This window comes from Marmota flaviventris, chromosome 9 (assembly GCF_047511675.1).
Source record: "Marmota flaviventris isolate mMarFla1 chromosome 9, mMarFla1.hap1, whole genome shotgun sequence".
In the NCBI taxonomy this organism is placed as follows: domain Eukaryota; kingdom Metazoa; phylum Chordata; class Mammalia; order Rodentia; family Sciuridae; genus Marmota; species Marmota flaviventris.
The window spans coordinates 66,617,634-66,636,132 of record NC_092506.1 but is presented as its reverse complement, the minus strand read 5'-3'; the positions used below and the strand labels follow the sequence as shown (position 1 = coordinate 66,636,132).

Here is an 18,499-nt window from a genome sequence, read left to right as displayed (position 1 = left end):
CATCTGCTTTAATGTCAAAGCAGAATCTGAGAAGGCAAAAATAGAGCTATTCCTTTATTTCAGGAACAAAAATAATAAAGTATTTGGGAGAAGAAATAACAAATAGGGACTAAACCTGAGGACAGATGATAAAGTAGCAGCATAGGTTTCTGCTCCCATCATGTGTCAGTGGGTCTCTTCCACTCAAACTGGCCCCTCTGCAAAGGAGAACCCGAGCGCTCCCAGGCTGTGTTACCATCAGTTAGCACCCCATAAACATCAAGGTCGCCGGTTCAGGCCCCTTCCATTAAAATGTGTAAGAGCTCACAACCCAGCTTGTAAAGGGCTGTTGGAGGGTGCCCAGCCACCAAGCAGCTTTAGCTTCTGGCCAGGAAAGCATGTCTAGTGTCAACTAGCAAGGAAATGGAATGTTTGGATGATCAGACCCACAGTCTCCAGACGCAAAGAATGAGATCAAGTGTCTGGGAAACTCCGTGTGGAGGATCCCATTTCATCGCATATATATCCAGGGTCTAACTGGATGTAACAAAAAAAGAGGCAGCGAGGCCAGAAGTGGGTGGGAGGAATCTGCTGGAATAAACCAGGAGTTTCCCCTAAAGAAAAGCCTCCCTGGAGGATATAGGATATAGTTGTTGTTTTGTTTTGGTTTTGTTTTGTTTTCCTTATTCTGAGGCTGTTTTCTTATTTGTAGAATGCCTGTCTTGCAATTCTGTGTTGCTTGAGGATGGTCAAAACAAGGAGAACGCTCAGACACCCACATGACCTTGTAGAATGTCCTTCTCCCATCTGGGTCTTGGTATCCTCACCTCTAAGAAGGATAGCAGCCAAATGTTCTCATAACATCCTCATGATATTTAAGTGAGAAATTGTATGTGAAATATGCTTCTTAAACTGTAAAACGTGATCTAAGTGTTAACTAAGCCAAAAATGGCCTTCCCACACATTACCTCATTTGATCCAACACCAAGTCTGTAAAATCTGTGAAGTGGGAATTATTGTCCCCATTTTATAGAAATAGAAGTTGAAGGTTTGATGGATTGCATAATATGCAACTTAACAGATTATTCAGCCAATCAGTGGCAAAGACATGGGTATACTCCAGATCTGTGGTTTTAATCCATTGCATATATGCCAAATGGTAGAGATAATGGCTATAGGTTATTGGGATGGCTAAAGATTATTTGGATAATCTTTTTAATGCCAATATCAGTTTGTGGTTTATTTGGACAAAGACCTCCTGGGAGACAGATTGTATCTACTGACCTCTGTATTCGAGCCCAAGGTACAGGCTCTGGCACATAGTAGACATGTGTGGAAGATTATTAGAAGGATAAATAAGTCAGTATGAATTTATTGAGACCTATTATATATCAGGTGCCTATATATTTCAGGTGCCCTCTGAAATGGGTGCTGTCATCGTCCCTCCCCATTTTATGGAGGAATCAAATGAGGCTAAGAACCATAGAGTAGGAGGTCAGGTAGCTGGCTGAACTGAGATTTAGAATTATATCTGATTGCAAGTCTTACTCTCCTTTGTCCACACTACCTCTAGATTAATTAGCAAAGGAATGTTGTAAGGTCTTCCCTCCATATCCACAGGTTCTGTATCCATTCAACCAACTATAGGTTGAAAATATTCCAAAAAAAATTTTTTCATCTGTACTGAACTGATTTTTCTCATTATTATTCCCTAAGTAATATAATCTGACAACTATTTACATAGCACTTATATCGTATTTGGCATGATAAATAATCTAGAGATGACTTAAATATACAGGAGGATAATAAAGGTTAAATACACATACTTTGCCATTTTATAAAACGGACTTGAGAATCCATGGATTGGGTATTCAAGGGGGTCCTGAAATTAATCCCCCATGGATATTGAGGCTCACGGGGCAGCTATGCCTGTTAGGTAAGACCTGATATCCCACAGGTAAGTCCAGGGCAAGGCCTACCTCTTCTGTTCTTGGTCCCCATCAACTCCATATACCCTGCTGCCTAAAAACATGTCCACTTTGGCGCCAGCAGCCTGTCCCTCTCCTGGCTTGGTGAATAGAAGTACTGTTTGCTGTTTACTTTCACACCATAAACTACCATTGGGAAAAGTGCTGAGTAAACCCAAGCAAAGCCCAAGTTGATCTTCTCCCCGGGGCTCTTGGGAAAGCTCCAGCCCTGAACCTAGACCCAGCCTCCAGAGTCATCAGGAGGTCATTGTCCTTCAGTGGTATGCAGAAAAGGTGGGAGTTTCAGGGATGGGATCTAGGGAGGCCTGAGGACTGGAGATTGTCATTATTTATCTCTAGGAAAGGCTACAATGTTGTCTACACTTGATCTCAGCCAAGAGGCTGAGAAATGTTGCCTAAAACATTGTCTGAAAGGAGCTTGAACAACGTCCTAGATGGGCTGCCGGGAGTAGTAATACTTGGCTCCACAGCCCCATCCTGGCATGGTACATTTTCTGGTGGACAGGTCATTTGGGAAAGGTAGACCTGGCTGGACTTTCAGCCAGGTTGAGCAGTGTGTATACAAATTATTTTTCATCCTCATGTGCCTGTCTCTCTGGGCAATAAAACTTAATTAGGGCTCTATTCTGTGCCAGGACTTGTGCTCGGTACCAGGGATAAAGATGATCCAAGGAAGGAGAACCTAGTCTAAGGTTGTTCCTGGTCTGACAATGAGACAGACACAAAAACAAAGAATCACTCTAATGTGTAATATGGGATGAGAAGGAGCAAGAGAATAATCACAGGTTGACTCCCAGGTGACTTCTTGTCACCTGTGACAGGTGAGCCAAGCCTTGGGGGTAGAATTATATTATGTAACACAGTGAGTAATTGTATCATAGACTCCCACAAACTTAAAGCCTGGAATCTTAAAAACCATCAGGCAGGTTACCCCCTGAAATAGATGAGGAAACTGATACCCAAACAGAAGTGACCTTCTCAGCAGATTAGTGGCTGAGCAGGCATGGATTTCACAAACCTCTTTGGACTCCCAGTCTTCAGGAAACCTTTCTTGAGTTAATCAACCATTACTGTGATCTTTTGTATTGTGCACCTCACTTAGTGCTCACTGCAGCTTGGCTTGGTCATCAGGGGGCTGACCACAGTATCACATAGCACTTGTTCCCCTGGGCCAGAAGTTGTGGCTCAGTGAAGTCAAAGGACCTGCACATAGTCACACAGCTCAGAAGCTCCTGAGCCTGGCATAGAATCCAGTTCTTTGGCTCCAATTCAGAGCTGTCTCTGTCCCTCCTCCAGCAGCCTCCCTCTTTTCTGGGCAGATGAGAAATCAGATGTGTAGGAAGTACCTCCATTTTGCTTGCATAAGGACACACCATAAAGAGCAACTCTAACTGCATTTATTTTTAATTTTGCAAACATTTTATCCATTGTCTTCAGGTTAATAATGAAGGTCTGAGCCTCTGAGATCTAATTTTGTTTTCTTTCCTTTTTCAAAAGCAGCTAAAACATTAGCAGTTTCTACACCAGCAGTGTCACTTGGAAGGGAGTAATGGGCAAAGGCAACTTAACACAGATGCCAGTTCACTTAGTTTAAAAGGAATTTAAAGTGTCAGGATTCTCACATGAATGTGAAGACTATTGGGCCACGAAGCATCCGGGTCTCCATCAGAGCCCTGGCAGAGTGCATCCATGGACACAGTTGCTCAGCCTATTTCCTAAAGAGCACTTATGTTTTGGAAGCCTTCACGACCTCTGCCTGCAAGAAGCATGAAGTAGTTGCTGGCCAGAAGCCCGAGGGGCTTGTGAATTAGGCCCTGTGTGCTCTGCCCCACTGCACAGACAGGCCTTTGTGAAGGAACAGGCGGCTCCACTCTGGCCCTGAAGTGCTCCCCCCACCCCGCCAGCTGTTTGCTTTGGGTCTAAAAGCCCATTTAGATGGAGCTTGGAGTTAGGGGGAGGAAGCAGCAAGCCAAGGACAGAGAATAAACTGCAGGTTTTGGACAACAACCCAGAGTATGCCCATGGAGTGGAGGATCCAGCCTCCCCTCACCCCCACTTCAGTTAGAGTCAGTGCTGCTGTGAAACGCAGGCCCCAGAACTCTTCACATGCCCCAGCCAGACCCACAAGCTCTTTACTTGGTGACCGGGACTCCTCCTCACTTTGTTTTCACACATAACCAGTTTTTAATTAAATTTGACTTTTTCTCACATCTGTTCACAAGGCCAGTCCCCCTTGGAAGTGGCAAGCACAAAGGCGGAGACTGGCTGGCAGCAGGAAAAGCAAATAGAGCAGAGCCCTCTGTCCCTCCTGTCCTGGTGGGGAAACACCGCAGGGCAGGCTTCGGCCCAGGGCATTGTTGTGGTCCTGAGGCCATTGTCCAAGGAGATTAGTCTCCCAAGCCTCTGGAATCCTGATCACTCCCAGAAGCCTAGTAGGTAACCAAGTGTGATCCTGTCCCCAGCAGTGACTTGCTCAGTAGTTGTTTCTTTCTCTCCTCCTCCCGCCTTCTGCTTACAGAGATCTGTGCTGCCGACTGTGGTGGCCATGGCGTCTGCGTGGGGGGCACCTGTCGCTGCGAGGATGGCTGGATGGGGGCAGCGTGTGACCAGCGAGCCTGCCACCCGCGCTGTGCCGAGCATGGGACCTGCCGCGACGGCAAGTGCGAGTGCAGTCCTGGGTGGAACGGCGAGCACTGCACCATCGGTACGGCGCCCAGGATACCTGGTCTGGGTCTGCAGGACACCTTTGTCTGTGGGGTCACTAGCCTGGGTCCCCATTGCATGTGGGAAAGGGTCAAAAGTCCTTTCATCTGATGACATTATGACTGGCTTTTCCTAGATGTCAACTGGATTTAAATTCACAATGTGGTGTTTTCAACCTTAGTCTTCCCAGTTTATATTTCCCAGGTCCCACTTAGCTGGTTAGCACACCTTGCTGTTTAGCCATTTCCAGGTGAAAGGCTCAGTTTCCTCACCTGTGGGATGGGGAGAAGATGCAGGTAAAGAGCTTCGCACAAGCCTGCATGCAGTGGAGCAGTCCATACACATAGCCATGGATATCAGCTTCACTGTCTCTGAGTCTCCACTCTCACTGTCCTCGGAGGCTCCCCAACAGGCCTGGAACCCTGGGGAAGCTCTCCACAGGACCCAGGCCACATCTGCATTTCCCCTCTGCTGCCCTCAACATCCATCCTGTCTGCATCTGTCTCCTTTCTCCTCTCTTGGGGTCTCCTCAGCACCCGCCCCCGCTGCAGCAGCACTGTTAGCAGCTTAAAAAACAAGCTCATCTCCCCGTTGCCTTTCCTCTCTCTGCCTTTCCTGCTGGTTTTGTTGATTTTAAACACAGCCAGACGTTTTGCTTGGTTTATTATCCTGGAATGAACACTCACCAAAAGCTCTTTATTGAATCAACTGGTTTGTGTGTGTTTTAACTTCTTCCCCTTCCATTTTTTTCAAAAGGAAGGGTCTGTAATCAGATGGTGAGCACGTGGCTTGAGAAAGCAGGATTCCAGGTGCTTCTCCAGCTTGGAGGAGACCTCTTGGGTCTCAGAGAAACTCTTAAGCTTTCAAGGGACAAAGAATTTTAAGCAAAAGGAGCTAACTCTTCTCTTTTAGGGTTTTCTGTTTTGTTTTGTTTTGCCATTCCTTCATACCCTTGGTCCTTGCCCCGATGAAATCACTGAGTTAATAAATAGCTATGGAACACCTTATACTTATTAATTTAATAATAATGGCTTCTAATTTTCAAATATGTACACTGTGTCAAGCATTGTGCTAAAGATTTTAACTGTATTACTTTATACTCCTTACAAAGTGAAGAAGTATGGATTATTTCCTCTGTTTCAGGACCTGAGTCTAAAGGTCATGTATCTTTTAAAGAGGTAGATCAGGAATTTGCAGCTTGATTTCCTCCTCAGCAGCTGTTTGAAATTCTTGCACCACAAAGGCCAGGTTTTCCATGATAGCATCCAGCGCATGTCCTTCCCAAGGCTGTGCCTTCTTCTTATTTCAGTGCACTGGAATCCCTCACCTAATCTGCCCCAGCCCTCGCTCCTCCACAGTGGCAGCAGTCTTCCTGCTCTTCCACAGCCAAAGATAGCATGTCATCTCACTGTCCACTCCTTGATGGCTTTTTGTGTTAATGTCCTGGAAACCCCTTAATGAGATATGGCCCTAGTCCCCCCACCCCACCCCCCGCTCCTGGGGCCCTCTTCTTTAAACTCCGCTTCCCACTCTCTTCTGCCTTTCTGCATGACAGAGGTCAGTCTGACATTTCAGTCTCACAGCCCAGAAGATGGCCCATTCTGTTCAAAAAGAAATCAGAGCCCAAGGATAGCGTATTCTGTTTTCTATCACTTGCTTACAGAATCCTCCGCTTGCCTTTCCAATCTCCAAAAAGTTTATAAATGTTAGACTTTTATAAGATAAAACATCTCAGCTGAGTCCAATAACTAGGGACTGAGGGAAATTCTCCCTTAGTCCAGTCACAGATGATTCATGGCAGGCCTCGTGGGCAGGCTGCGCTACATCAAATGGCTTGTGGATATTCATCAGCCTGGCTTTAAGAAGGTCCCATTTATTTTGATGCCAAGAAGTCAAACTGTCCTCTCTACCTCCCTTGCTCACCCTGTTGTCACTCTTTAAGAACAGATTCCTCCTCAGAGTTGCAGATGTTTTTTTCCCCTCCAGATAAGAAATACATCAAGGTAAATGTGCATGATAGAAGAGGAAGGTTGACAGTCCTAAATACCAGAAAAATGTCATAGGACATTGGAGAAGTAATGGACTAGTCACAGTGGCGCAGATGAAAGGACTTTGGCTCAGAATTCTATTACCCTTCATTGTGTGGTGGGCATTTTCTTTGTCCTTGTCTGATTTTCCTGCATGGCAGCCTTCTCTCTGTGGGTCTGTGCCGTGGCCACCTGCATCCCCATGGGAAACCCAACACCCTGGTGCTGGAGGAACACTTCAGTGACCTTGCAAGATATAAGGGATGGGGGGAAATTCAGAGAAACAGTAGTGGGTGCCTTCCTTTTCCTGTTGAGATAGAAATGAGAAGAACGCTCTTTTAATCTTTGATGGTAACGAGGACTATTTTCTTATGTTTCCAAGAAAATTCACTCATGCAAGGGTGATTTAAGAAAAGAAAAAAATCTGCTGATGTGAAAGGTTAGAATTTTAAAGTGTTAAATGTTTTCTCGTTATCAGATTTCATTATTATGCAATGGGTCATTATCATGCAGCAAGTTCCAATGCTGCAATATAGTCATAGTTTTTACCCACACCAGAGAACTAGGACATTGGTTCAGAGTCCTCCATGCAATGGAAGAAGAAGAGTGGAGGGTCTCTTTACGCACTGCTGCCCTCCATGAACAGGAAGAATGACCCGATTACCTTACAGCAGGAATGAAGAACTCAAAAGAAAAAGATGAAGCTGGGCTCCCTATGACCAATCCCCAGCCTGAGAAGCTTTTTACCCCAATGACATTTCCCAGAGCAGATTATTACAGTAGGAATTAAATATCTGCTTGATTTTTCTCAGAAGAGGTTGGTGTTCATAATAAGAGAGAACTTGATAGTGGCATCATCTTTAATGACAGATTTTAGGTGGGGTTTGTTTTTTTTTTGTTGTTGTTGCTTTTTCAAACAGCAAGAAAGTTCACACTGAAACCTAATGCCTTGTGTTAGGAATTACTGTCTATTTGCATATGGAAGAAAGGTCTTTGGTGAAAGCACTGTGGGAAAACCACATGGTGGTTTAGGGCTCAGTTTCTCTCCCAGTGCAGGTGCATCACAGAATGGGGTGGCCACAGGCATGTCCAGGGGTGAGGAATGCCAGCCCTCTCCACCACCCACAGAACTGCACACCCATCAGTCTGAACCCATTCACCTGCTCCTAAAAATATCCCATGAAGAAAAAGCCATTCTAAGCCATCCTTTGTTTTTGCTCTTGCTTACTTGACACTAGTAACCCACTGGTACACATGGGACCCAGTTTTCCAAGTAGAGAAGTTAAGGTAAGAAGGATTGATTCGGGTCTATCTGTCAAGTATATGGTCAACACAGAGTCATCAAAAACATGTTTTTGGATGTCTTTTCCAGAAATTTTATTGGTCCCTTATGTCTGGGGCTTGACCTCTGATTTCCTTAGCAAAACCTGGCACTCATGGTTAAATTTAAGAAGGTGTTTAATTTTTCCTATTTCTTTGAAGACACTGCTAACATTTTGGATCAATCCTGTGATGATTACTTTACTCACCTCTGTGCCCCTCATCTATGAAGTCTCAAAACACGTGTGGGAAGTGCCAGCTTCTGATTACATTTATAGAATTCCAACCTTGACCCCAAAGCTGTGATTGTTCAAGATGCCAGATATCCAGAATTATTTCCTCAGCTTCAGGAGAGCTATCCAAATCACATAAAACCTAATTCTTAAACATAAGCCTCCTCTGGGAGTAAAGATCAAAATAAAACTCTGATGATGCAATTACTTGAGTGAACACAACCAGACTTCACCTTGAAGGGAAATTATAGAGAAGGCCACAGAATCTTTGGCAGCACTCATCCACTTTGGAGTGGTAGCTTTCAGGCTTCTTTTTTGTAATCAGACAATCCTTAACCAAGAGCTCACAAGTTGTTCCCAGGGATTTAGCCTGTGTGATAGCCCTGTGCTTATCCTTCCTCAGAAGCATCTCCTTGCAGCAGTACCTGTGATCCTACAGGACAGATGCTGACAAGAAGAGAAAAGGAACGTGCTACTCTCAGAGGGAAAGTGTGATTGCCAATGGTTCTGGAGAGCTCAGCATCCACATGGTAGGGCTAGGAATCAAGGAAAGCTACTGGGCTCTTTGGGTTCCTCTCAGGGTGGCACCATTCACCACTTTTTCACCAGTCCTTTATCCAAAGAAAGAAGAGCATGAATGTGTCTAAGATCTTAACAAGAACATCTCCTGGGTGGCCTGTCATCACCTGAAAGAAGATCAGATGATTGTAACCTGTGTGCACCACCTGCTGTGTTGATCTCTGTTTCATCTGGCCTGACACGGACAAGTGATGCAACTATTAGAGTTGACCAGAGGCTCCTGGATCGTAAGAATGGAACAGCCACTTTCATGTTCTCCACAACCTTTGACAAGAGCCCTGAAGCTTCTTGGAATTGTCCTGAAAGAAAGTCTTGGAAACCTCTGTTGGTACAGAAGAGTCATGTGGGTTGTCTTAGAGATGCCAGTGACCTAGGCCTCCCAGATCAACCTCATGCCAGAGGTTCACAGTCTTTATAATACATAAGTTGTGTGTCCCCACTATCTCCAGTTTCTTGCCTAGAGAGAAGAAGATGATAGGAACCTACAAAACATGCCTGCAATGACAAAAAAATAAGTATGACCCATGAGAAAAATGACTCTACTGCCATCATCTTCATCCTGAAGTCCTAAGAGAAAGATGCAGAGGATTTTGTGAAGTCTTGAATTCACCTCCCAGACTTTGCATCATTTTTTCTAAAAGCTGGTAGGTACTTTAAAATTATGAATTTTAAAAGGATTGTACTCAAGAGCATACGTGTTCGGATTTTCAAGCAATCACAGCGACAGCATGGACTTCTGCATATGTCTTATAAATAAATGACATTGGACTTCAAAGACCCAGTTGTCACTTCCATTTTCAGTAGCCAGAGATAAGAAAAGTCTGTTCCATTCCCAGAAATCTCTTGGTCTTGGTGTTGACTGGCTGTTATCAGCTTTTGGATTCACAGAGTGGCTTGAAGTCTCTTTGTGGCAGAGGAATCCCTTTTGATTTGTGGAGTCAGGGTTTGAAGTTTTGAGTGTTCCTGCTTATCTTCTGAAAAGCTATAATGTTGATTGTAACCTGAGCCTGCCTGTCACTTCCATTGGCTTCTGTTCCTACCTACAGTCTGGAGAAATTAGCAAGCACTTTTTAAAGAATTAAAAAAAGATTTACACTCAAAGGAGAGTTTTATTACTATATAATTTTTGAAAATTAAATGGCATTTGAAGAAAGAGCACTCTCTGAAGTCAGCCCATGGGTTTTGGGAGAATATTCTATAGAGTGGATAGAACCTTCACTGACCACCAGAGCCATGTTACCACCATTAATTTTTGAGACAATCAGGAGTGTTTTCTCTCTGGAGAGCTCCCTCAAAGTGGGTGACACACAGTGGTGTTGTCCTTTGGATCCCAGTGATGGCGTCTCCTCCAAGCTTGCCATCCCTGGGAGGGAACCCTAGGCTCACTTCACCCCTTCTGTAACTGGATTCAGAGTTCTTTTAAGTACTTATGATTAGGACCTTCCAGAAACTCTGGGTTCAGAGTTCTCTTAAGTACTTATGATTAGGACCTTCCAGAAACTCTGCAGATGAAAACTGAGAAAACCACCTGAATCCCCGGTGTTCTTGCTCTTTGAAGGCAAAGCTCCGTGACATCCTGGGAAATGATGTCTAAGAAATTTTAAACTACTTTGCAAAATGTGATGAGTAAGCGCAACTAAAACTAAAGTGACAGATGAACCAAGCATCAAGGAAGTCTTAAGTCTTCCCCTTAGCCAGAGATGCTCCCTAGGCTGTGTTTCATGCGGGCAGTCCTGTGTTTCATTTTCTCATGAGGGTCCTTTCTGCTTGGCATTCCACAGCTTCGTCTATCCACTCCTGCTTGATAAGCCACGCTCCTTCACATTCCCTCCTGATATCCTGCTCTCATGGACTCCATGGCATCTCTAAGAATAAAAGGATGCATGCAGGCCCTGTTCATTTCCTATTCCCAATTTTCCACTTGGCCATGCACCTCCAGGAACACATCTTGAAACAGCAGCTCATGGACACCTGAACAAAGAACGTATCTCTTTGTCCACCAATCTTTTGAGGCCAATATATCTTGATAAACAGCAACCATCTCTTGTCTAGCCAGAGGACTGAAAAATAGAACTTAATTTTTTTTATGAAAAGAGTAATAACATTTTTACAGTATATAGAATACTAGGGCTTCCAGATTAGGTCACGCCACTGCAGTCCAGCCCTATCTTTGGGATTTTTTATTCCTGTGTGAAATTGAGCTGAGGATGGGGTGCAGCCTGGCTGAAGGTATCAAGGGGCTTTAAAGGGGAGAGTGCCATCTGCCTGGCATTTGTGGAAACACATGAAAAGGAGGCACAGAAAGACAGGGAAAGGGAAGCTCCTCAAAGGGCAAGGCAAAATGGATTAATGATTTATGCTGGGACTGGAGAGACAGCCCTGCTCTGAACACACAGGCAGTGGCTTGCTTATATGCACATTGAGTTCACATCAAAGCAATGTTTGACACCCAGCCCCATAACAGGCAAAACCTTAAATGGCCAAGTAATTCTAGGCTTGGACACAGCCCCGCCACTGTAAGACAAAGCACGCAGCACTGTATCTTTGGAGTTAGTAAACACTGACTTGTGGTCAGGTTTTCTTTTTCTGGTGTTCCACCATGACATCCATTGATCTACACCTCACATTCTATGGAAGGTGCACAAAGTAGGAATGCATCTTACTTGAACACCAAGCGTTCTGCATTCAAGTACATATGGGCACATGTGTACATGAAAAATTCAAGAATGGCAAACAGACAAGCTAGTGGTATATTTGACCAAAGACTCAACCCACTCTTCCTAGTACATTTCAGAAATGATTCAAATTTTGCATATTTCTAAATCCCAGCTTCTTAGGAACACCTCTGCCTGGACAGCTTGTTCTTAGTATCGCTATTTCCCCTTGGGGGAGGTTGTATGCTGCTCTGGGTAGACAAGGGCAAGTTCTAGTTTTCCATAAACTTGGATGAACCTGACGGAGCAGGAGTGTGGCCACTTTTGCAGCTTCCCATCCTCCTTTCCCCTGTTTTCCTTATTCATGTGTCTTCTTGATCACATTGACAAGTGCCTGGATCCCAGAATGAGCCCATGTTCCTTTGGTCTTTCCTGGAGAATGTGCTTGCTCTCCTTCCTCTCCCCTGTCATCTTATCTTTGGGTTATTTTTCCCCACTCCATGGCAGGGGGACCTCCCCCTGTGTCTCCTTAGCACCTGGCATGGTCATGTGGCAGGCAGTACTGCACTTACTGGGTCCTACCTTAAATGTCCTGTCTTTTATCTCCCAAGCTCACTATCTGGATAGGGTAGTTAAAGGTATGGTCTTCCTTCCTCTATTTTCCTGTTGTCTTGTGTGTGTGTTTGTGATGAGCATAAAAGAAGAAACGTGTATATAAAAATGTATATACACCCCATAAGCATGATGATGTCTAGAGACTGCCACATCCCCAGCTTTGTCACAGAATCCACTGCCCAGCGGGGACGGGTGTTTGGTCGTGAGGTGATTGATATACCTGGAGTGTCATTCTCTGCCTAAGCTGCTCAGATCTGTTTGTGACATCACCACTGTGCTGTTGTCCTTCCCCCCAATACATACACCCTTCACCTATTCCATCCCATCTCATGTCACCCTGCCCATCCCTTATGGCCCCTGGTCCATCAGAATTAAGATGCTGGGAACCAGCTGGGTGGCCTGAGAGAGGAATAGACCCAAGAGCAAGCTAAGAAACTGTGAGGACCATATGCTCTTGCTGTCATGTTTATTCATCCAGCAGCCACCTAAGGAGCACCTACCGAGTACTAGGTACAGGGGCCAGGCTCTGGGGACAAGGGGAAACAGACTCTGGCCTCAGGGAGTGGGGGGTCTATTTGTTTGTTGTTTGTTTTCTTTTTCAGAGAAGACCTGGCTTTGGTAAGTTTTGTCTTTGAAGAATATTCCCTAAAGGCAAAGTAATTCATGACATTTTAAACATTTATGTGAATTTGGTGATGCCTAAATTTCCAAATTGGCCTCACTGCTCTAAGACTATGTCTGAGAATGATCAGGTATGTGATAGGACAATGAGGTCCCCAAGGAGACATATCATGTCATATTAATCTTTTACTCATTAAGCCCTAATTTAGCACCTGTACAAAACATACGAGGACAGGTATTTTGTAGTCTGAGTGTGGGGATTTGAATCCCAGATCCCACACTTGACAAACTAGGTGACCCTGGACGAGTCACTTCACTTGAGTCTTCTCAGGGTTAGCATGAGGGTTGTGAAACAATGAATGTCAAGTGCTTGGTGCATGGGCAGGAATGATGCTTGGTGAACGTGCTATTATGCTATTTTATCATCGTATTCTTATTCTCACCTTTCATTTGGAGGACTTCATTAGCCAGATTAATTTTTTAATTAACAGAAAAAGCAAAATTGTTTTTTAATAAGAGATAACAGCTAATTTAAACTACGTGGAAAGGGTTTGGGAGAATGATAATGGACCCAGGCTTTGCTGGGACATCTTTGCCAGATACAGCACAAGAGCCACTAGGACCCATCAGGTGATAAGAGGCAAGCCTTCTCACCACTCACGTGCTGGCCCTCTACTGACAATAAAATCATTCCAGCAGGAAAGACAGGTGCCTCTGAGCATTTTGAAAACAGATTTGACACATTATTTTCATCAGAGAAATCTTCAGGACGGACAGAATTTAATAATGGAATTATTATTTGATGGAATTTTTCCTACTATGTGAAGTTGGTTTTTTTTTATGAGGCTTGAGGTTTGTGAATGTTTTTAAGAGAACAGATATGATTATACCCATTTGATTGAAAAAGGAAACTGAGGGAGTCATATGACTCCTCCTAAATCACACCCCAAGAAGTGGTTGAGCCGGGGCTTTGGAGTCTCCAACCCAATCCATGTTTCCAACATTCTACCTCCTACCACCATAAGTCACTGAAAATGTCCCACAATTTCTAACATTTTATCCTTCAAACTATACCTTCCAAGCTGGCATCCTTACAGGGAAGTGGCCTGCATCTTCTCTCAAGCCAACTGTTCTAATCCTTAGTTCCAAAAATACCATCACCAGACCTTTAGTTGGATTAGGTCAGTGAATCATAACTTGCTTTAAAAGACAAATGTTTCTTGGCAAAATCTAGGTCTGAACCAAGCCCCCATCTGGCTGACATTCTGGTATAATGGGTACTAATTCTAAACATGAATTCAGAGACCTATACTACGCAAGGTCAGGACTTGTCTAGAGCACATATTTTGCAGTTCGAAGAAAAGCCCATTTTTGTTCTCTCTTTCCAGTTGCATTGGTAGAGAATATTGGTAGCAATACTCACTCAACAAATATGTTGAACTGAGGTTTGTCCAGCTTCAAAGTAACCACCATTATAAAAAGTTCCCACCATGTGGTTTTTATTAAAAATTCAGTCTTGAATAGTATGAAATTAGAACTTCCCTGAAAATCAGGACCTGAAAATTTTAAGTGAATACTGCCCTAAAGAAAGGGTCCCTACCCTCAGAGTGCCTGAAGTCAACAGAAAAATACAAAAACAATTCCAACAAAGTGTGGTGAGAGTTATGATAGGGGACGTGAGGGCCAGAGAAAGAGACCCCCACGAGATTAGGCAGGGGCCTTGCTGATTGTGGAATTCAAGCTAGATTATAAGAGAGCCACTGAAGATTTTTTAAAATCAGGATAACACCATTTGTGATTTGGAAGGATCAATCTGGCCCTATTGTAAAAGAAATGGAGGGGAGGGGGGACCAGTGTTTCTAGGGACAAGAAGACCAATTAGCAGATTATTTGCTAGCATCTAGGTAAGAAAAGATGGTGACCTGGTATGGAGAAGTGCATGTCAAGATGAAAAAGTACAAGAGGACCAGAAGGAAAACCTAAAGAAAGGGGGCAACTGATATATGATATGTGTATTGCATAGCCCCCTTGCCACTTCACTGAAAAATAAATACCTCTAAGGATTCTGGTCTTTTAGTCACACCAGATCCTAGCTGCAAGGGGGCTTCTTCATAGGCCTAAGCAGGATGTTGAAGATAAAGCAATCCCTTGTCATTTAAAGGGCAGTGCTTCTTTCTAAAAGCCCTTCTCTAAACCTTAAAATTACATTATTTTGGCTCTAGCAAACACGCCTGGTGTGAGTCCTTCCAGAGGGGATTGTTGATGTTACTCGGCCTCTCTGAATTATTAATGAGTTTCAGGTTTGTAGAATTAATGAGTTTCCGCCAAGGGGAAGGATGGGCATATCACTTTAAGAAAGTCAGCAGGTTGCCCTGGAGGAGGCTTCCTCATTCTTGCTAATGGTGGCGTGATTATCACAGAAGCCAAGTGTGGGATGAGAGGGAAGGAACTTCATTCCACCCACAGATACTCCGAGGTCCCTCTGAAACCAATGGGACAGTGCAAGTCTTCCGGGTGTAACTTGGTCCATTTGAAGAAATTGACTGTGGACAAAGTATCCCTGTGGTTCCATATTGAAAGCTTCCCTTTCCTTCCCTGGGAACAACTGACCCTGCAGACAGCCTCAGAGTCACGCAGAATGTGCACATTAGGCACCCAGAGAAGTGCACAAGAGCAGGGCTCCCAAAGGGGATGTCATGGAATAGAATTTTACAGGGTTATGTGGAAGAATTCTGAAGTCAAATTAGAAAATGCTCCAATAATCAAATAAGCAGGTTTCTTTAATAAACATAGTGACATTCAGTGTGACTTTCTAAGAAATATGGGATGCAATATTTTCTGACCTTATTTGACTACAAATGTCTCTTTCTGAGGACCTCTTAGAACTAGTATTTCACAAAATGAGGGAAGTATTGTTTAAGATTATAAAACCGGGCTGAGGTTGTGGCTCAGCGGTAGAGCACTCGCCTAGCACATGCAAGGCCCTGGGTTTGATCCTCAGCACCACATAAAAATAAATAAAGATACTGAGTCCAACTACAACTAAAAAATAAATATTAAAAAAAGATTGTAAAACCAAATTTAAATCCTGCCTGGAACAAAGCAAGGTATAGATAGAATATAAAATTCTTGATATATCTCATCTCCTTATACCCATAAATTAACACAAGGTCTGGCATCCAGTAAATGCTGAGTTGAATTTAAGCATAGAACCACTGAACCTAATGATGTTTTGACCTTTACTATTGGGTCAGTTGTTCTAGAAGGACATAATAGATCATCTCGTCTAAAACCTTATTTTATAAATTAAGAAATTGAGACCAAAAGAGGAAAAGTTGGCTTCCCAACTCCCACAGGTTAGACAGAGGTACCAGAATCTATCTCTTTTCTCATCCATTGATTCATTTCACCAAGTACATATTAAGTGCCTACTATGTGCAAGTACTGGATTAGGCCCAATGGTAGGGTTTTGTTTGTTTGTTTTTTGTTTTGTCTTGGAATGGGGGATTGAACCCAGGGGTGCTTAACCACTGAGCCACATCCCCAGGCCTTTTTTATGTTTTATTTTGAGACAGGGTCTCACTGAGTTGCTTAGGGCCTCACTAAGTTGCTGAGGCTGGCTTTGAACTTGTGATCCTCCTGCTTTAGCCTCCTGAGCTGCTGGGATTACAGGTGTGTGCCACACCCCTGGCCTGAAGTTTTCTTTTTGAAGTTTACTTTCTAACTGAGGGAGTGAAACCATTAAACTAATTGCATTATTCACTTAAGAATATTTAAAATAATTTCTAATAGAAATTATCTGCTAGGGAAGCATGAGATGGTAGGTCTGGTTCTGGGACGTATGGCCCTGCCCTCTGTATTGCATGCTGACCCCAGGACCTTGTCACTGGGTTATCTCCTCTCTTTAGCAAGGTTTGTACTTCTGAAGACCATAGATTCAGATTCAAACATTGACACAGTTTGGAGTCATACAAAGTTTTTTTTAAAAAAATCTAATAACAGCTGCCATTTATTAAATGCGTATTTATGACACTGTGCTAAATAAGTGGTGCATGTTATCTCATTTAATCATCTCATCAACTCTTTGAATTGGGTATTATCTCCATTTTACAGATGAGAAAACTGAAGCTTAGAGTTAATTTGCCAGTCATCACATGAGTAGGAAGTAAAACAATGGCACTAGAATTTGAAATAAGGTTTGTCCAGCTCTGAAGCCCCTACTATTATGATACACGGTTTTTATTAAAAATTTAGGATTACATAGTATGGAATTGGAATTTCCCTGAAAATCAGGACCTAAAAATTTTTAACAAAAGTTAGTTACTTTAGAAATAATCCATTCAAAATACCTCGTGCAGCGGCCAGCCATAGTAGATCCCCAGCCTATGATCACTGTCCTGAAGCGTTTCAACCAGGAGTTGGCATATTACAGCCAATACACCATATCAGGCCCATTACTTGCTTTTGTAAATGAAGTTTTACAGGAACACAGTGGTGTTTATGCATTTATAAATCATGTGCATCTGCTTTCAAGCTACAGTGCCAGAGTAAGTATTTAGAACAGATTCCCTATGGCTCACAAGGCTAAACTTATTCTGTGTGGACCTTCACAGGACAAGTTGACTCATTCTGATCTAGGTAACTGCCTCTGTTTCCTATTTTGTTTTCTGAGCTCTACCTGAGGTTAGAATAACAACTTAGGATATGATATACCTTCTCCCAAATAGAAAGAAAATAAAGGGAGGTAGAGGGTTTTGCTGTGTACCAGGTTTCACGCATCATGTATTCCTGGTCTTAGCCATCCCAGTACCACTGCATGACAAGTGAGAAGAAAGTGAATAACATGCTGAATCACAGCCACTGGGTGGTAGACCCAGCCTTTGATATGGCTCGATACTTGTGCTCTTAGACAGAAGATGTTCTGATAGGAGGATATAGCAGAGTACAATAAATCAGTCTGCCACCATTTTTTAAATTTATTTTTTAGTTGTAGGTGGACACAATATCTTTATTTCATTTTTATGTGGTGCTGAGGATCGAACCCAGTGCCTCATGTGTGCTAGGTGAGCACTCTACCACTGAGCCACAACCCCAGCCCAGTTTGCTACCATTTTTAAAGATCAGACCCGTCTTCCTTCAAGACTAACCCAAATATAAATGAGCTTTAATTAAAAGCAACTCCCAGCTGGATGGACAAAAATTTAAATAAGACTAATTGGGGACAGGGAGACTGCAAATGCTTAGATCACTAGGGATGGCCAAAGCTGACTGTCGAGATGGTGTCCCAGTAACCCCTGCACATCACAGCACTTCTCCTAGGACCCACGTTCACAACTTACTTTTTAATCATTTTTGGGGGTAGCCATGCTGATGGCTTTTCTTTTTTCCCAATAGCTTCTACTGGGCAAAGATCACATATTCTACATCTGCTCCAAAACCTCTAGAGGAATACCTCCTAGGCTTGGAGAAACACTCAACAGTTGTTTCTTCCTTTACATGGAAAACACAGTGCCCAGATTGATCGGTCTCTCTGTTGCCCATCTCAAGTGAAAATGAACATGTTCTTTTCTTCGCCGTTGGAGTATCAGTCAACAATCAAAAGTCCTTAGAGCAATAAAGTTTTAGACTCACCACCTGGTCCTAGAGTCAAAGAACCAGCACAGACTAAATATTGCCTGGCCATCTTGATTAAGTCACCTGCAGCCCTTGCAGATGGCTACACCTGTTCAGTTCCCATATCTTTTAGGTCTCTCTTAAGATACTTCACAGTGAATTTTTTT

The 18,499-nt window shown here is 43.4% G+C and overlaps 1 protein-coding gene across 13 annotated transcripts in view; it reads left to right on the top strand.

Annotated features, from left to right (window-relative positions):
* The window catches only part of Tenm4 (teneurin transmembrane protein 4), a 753,505-nt gene that overhangs the window by 637,073 nt on the left and 97,933 nt on the right, over window positions 1-18,499 (top strand). For all 13 annotated transcript variants that reach the window (XM_071616542.1, XM_071616552.1, XM_071616550.1 and 10 more), the window contains one exon: window positions 4,486-4,671. In XM_071616542.1, coding sequence (XP_071472643.1) covers window positions 4,486-4,671 — 186 coding nt within the window. The remainder of the gene's footprint in view (window positions 1-4,485; window positions 4,672-18,499) is intronic.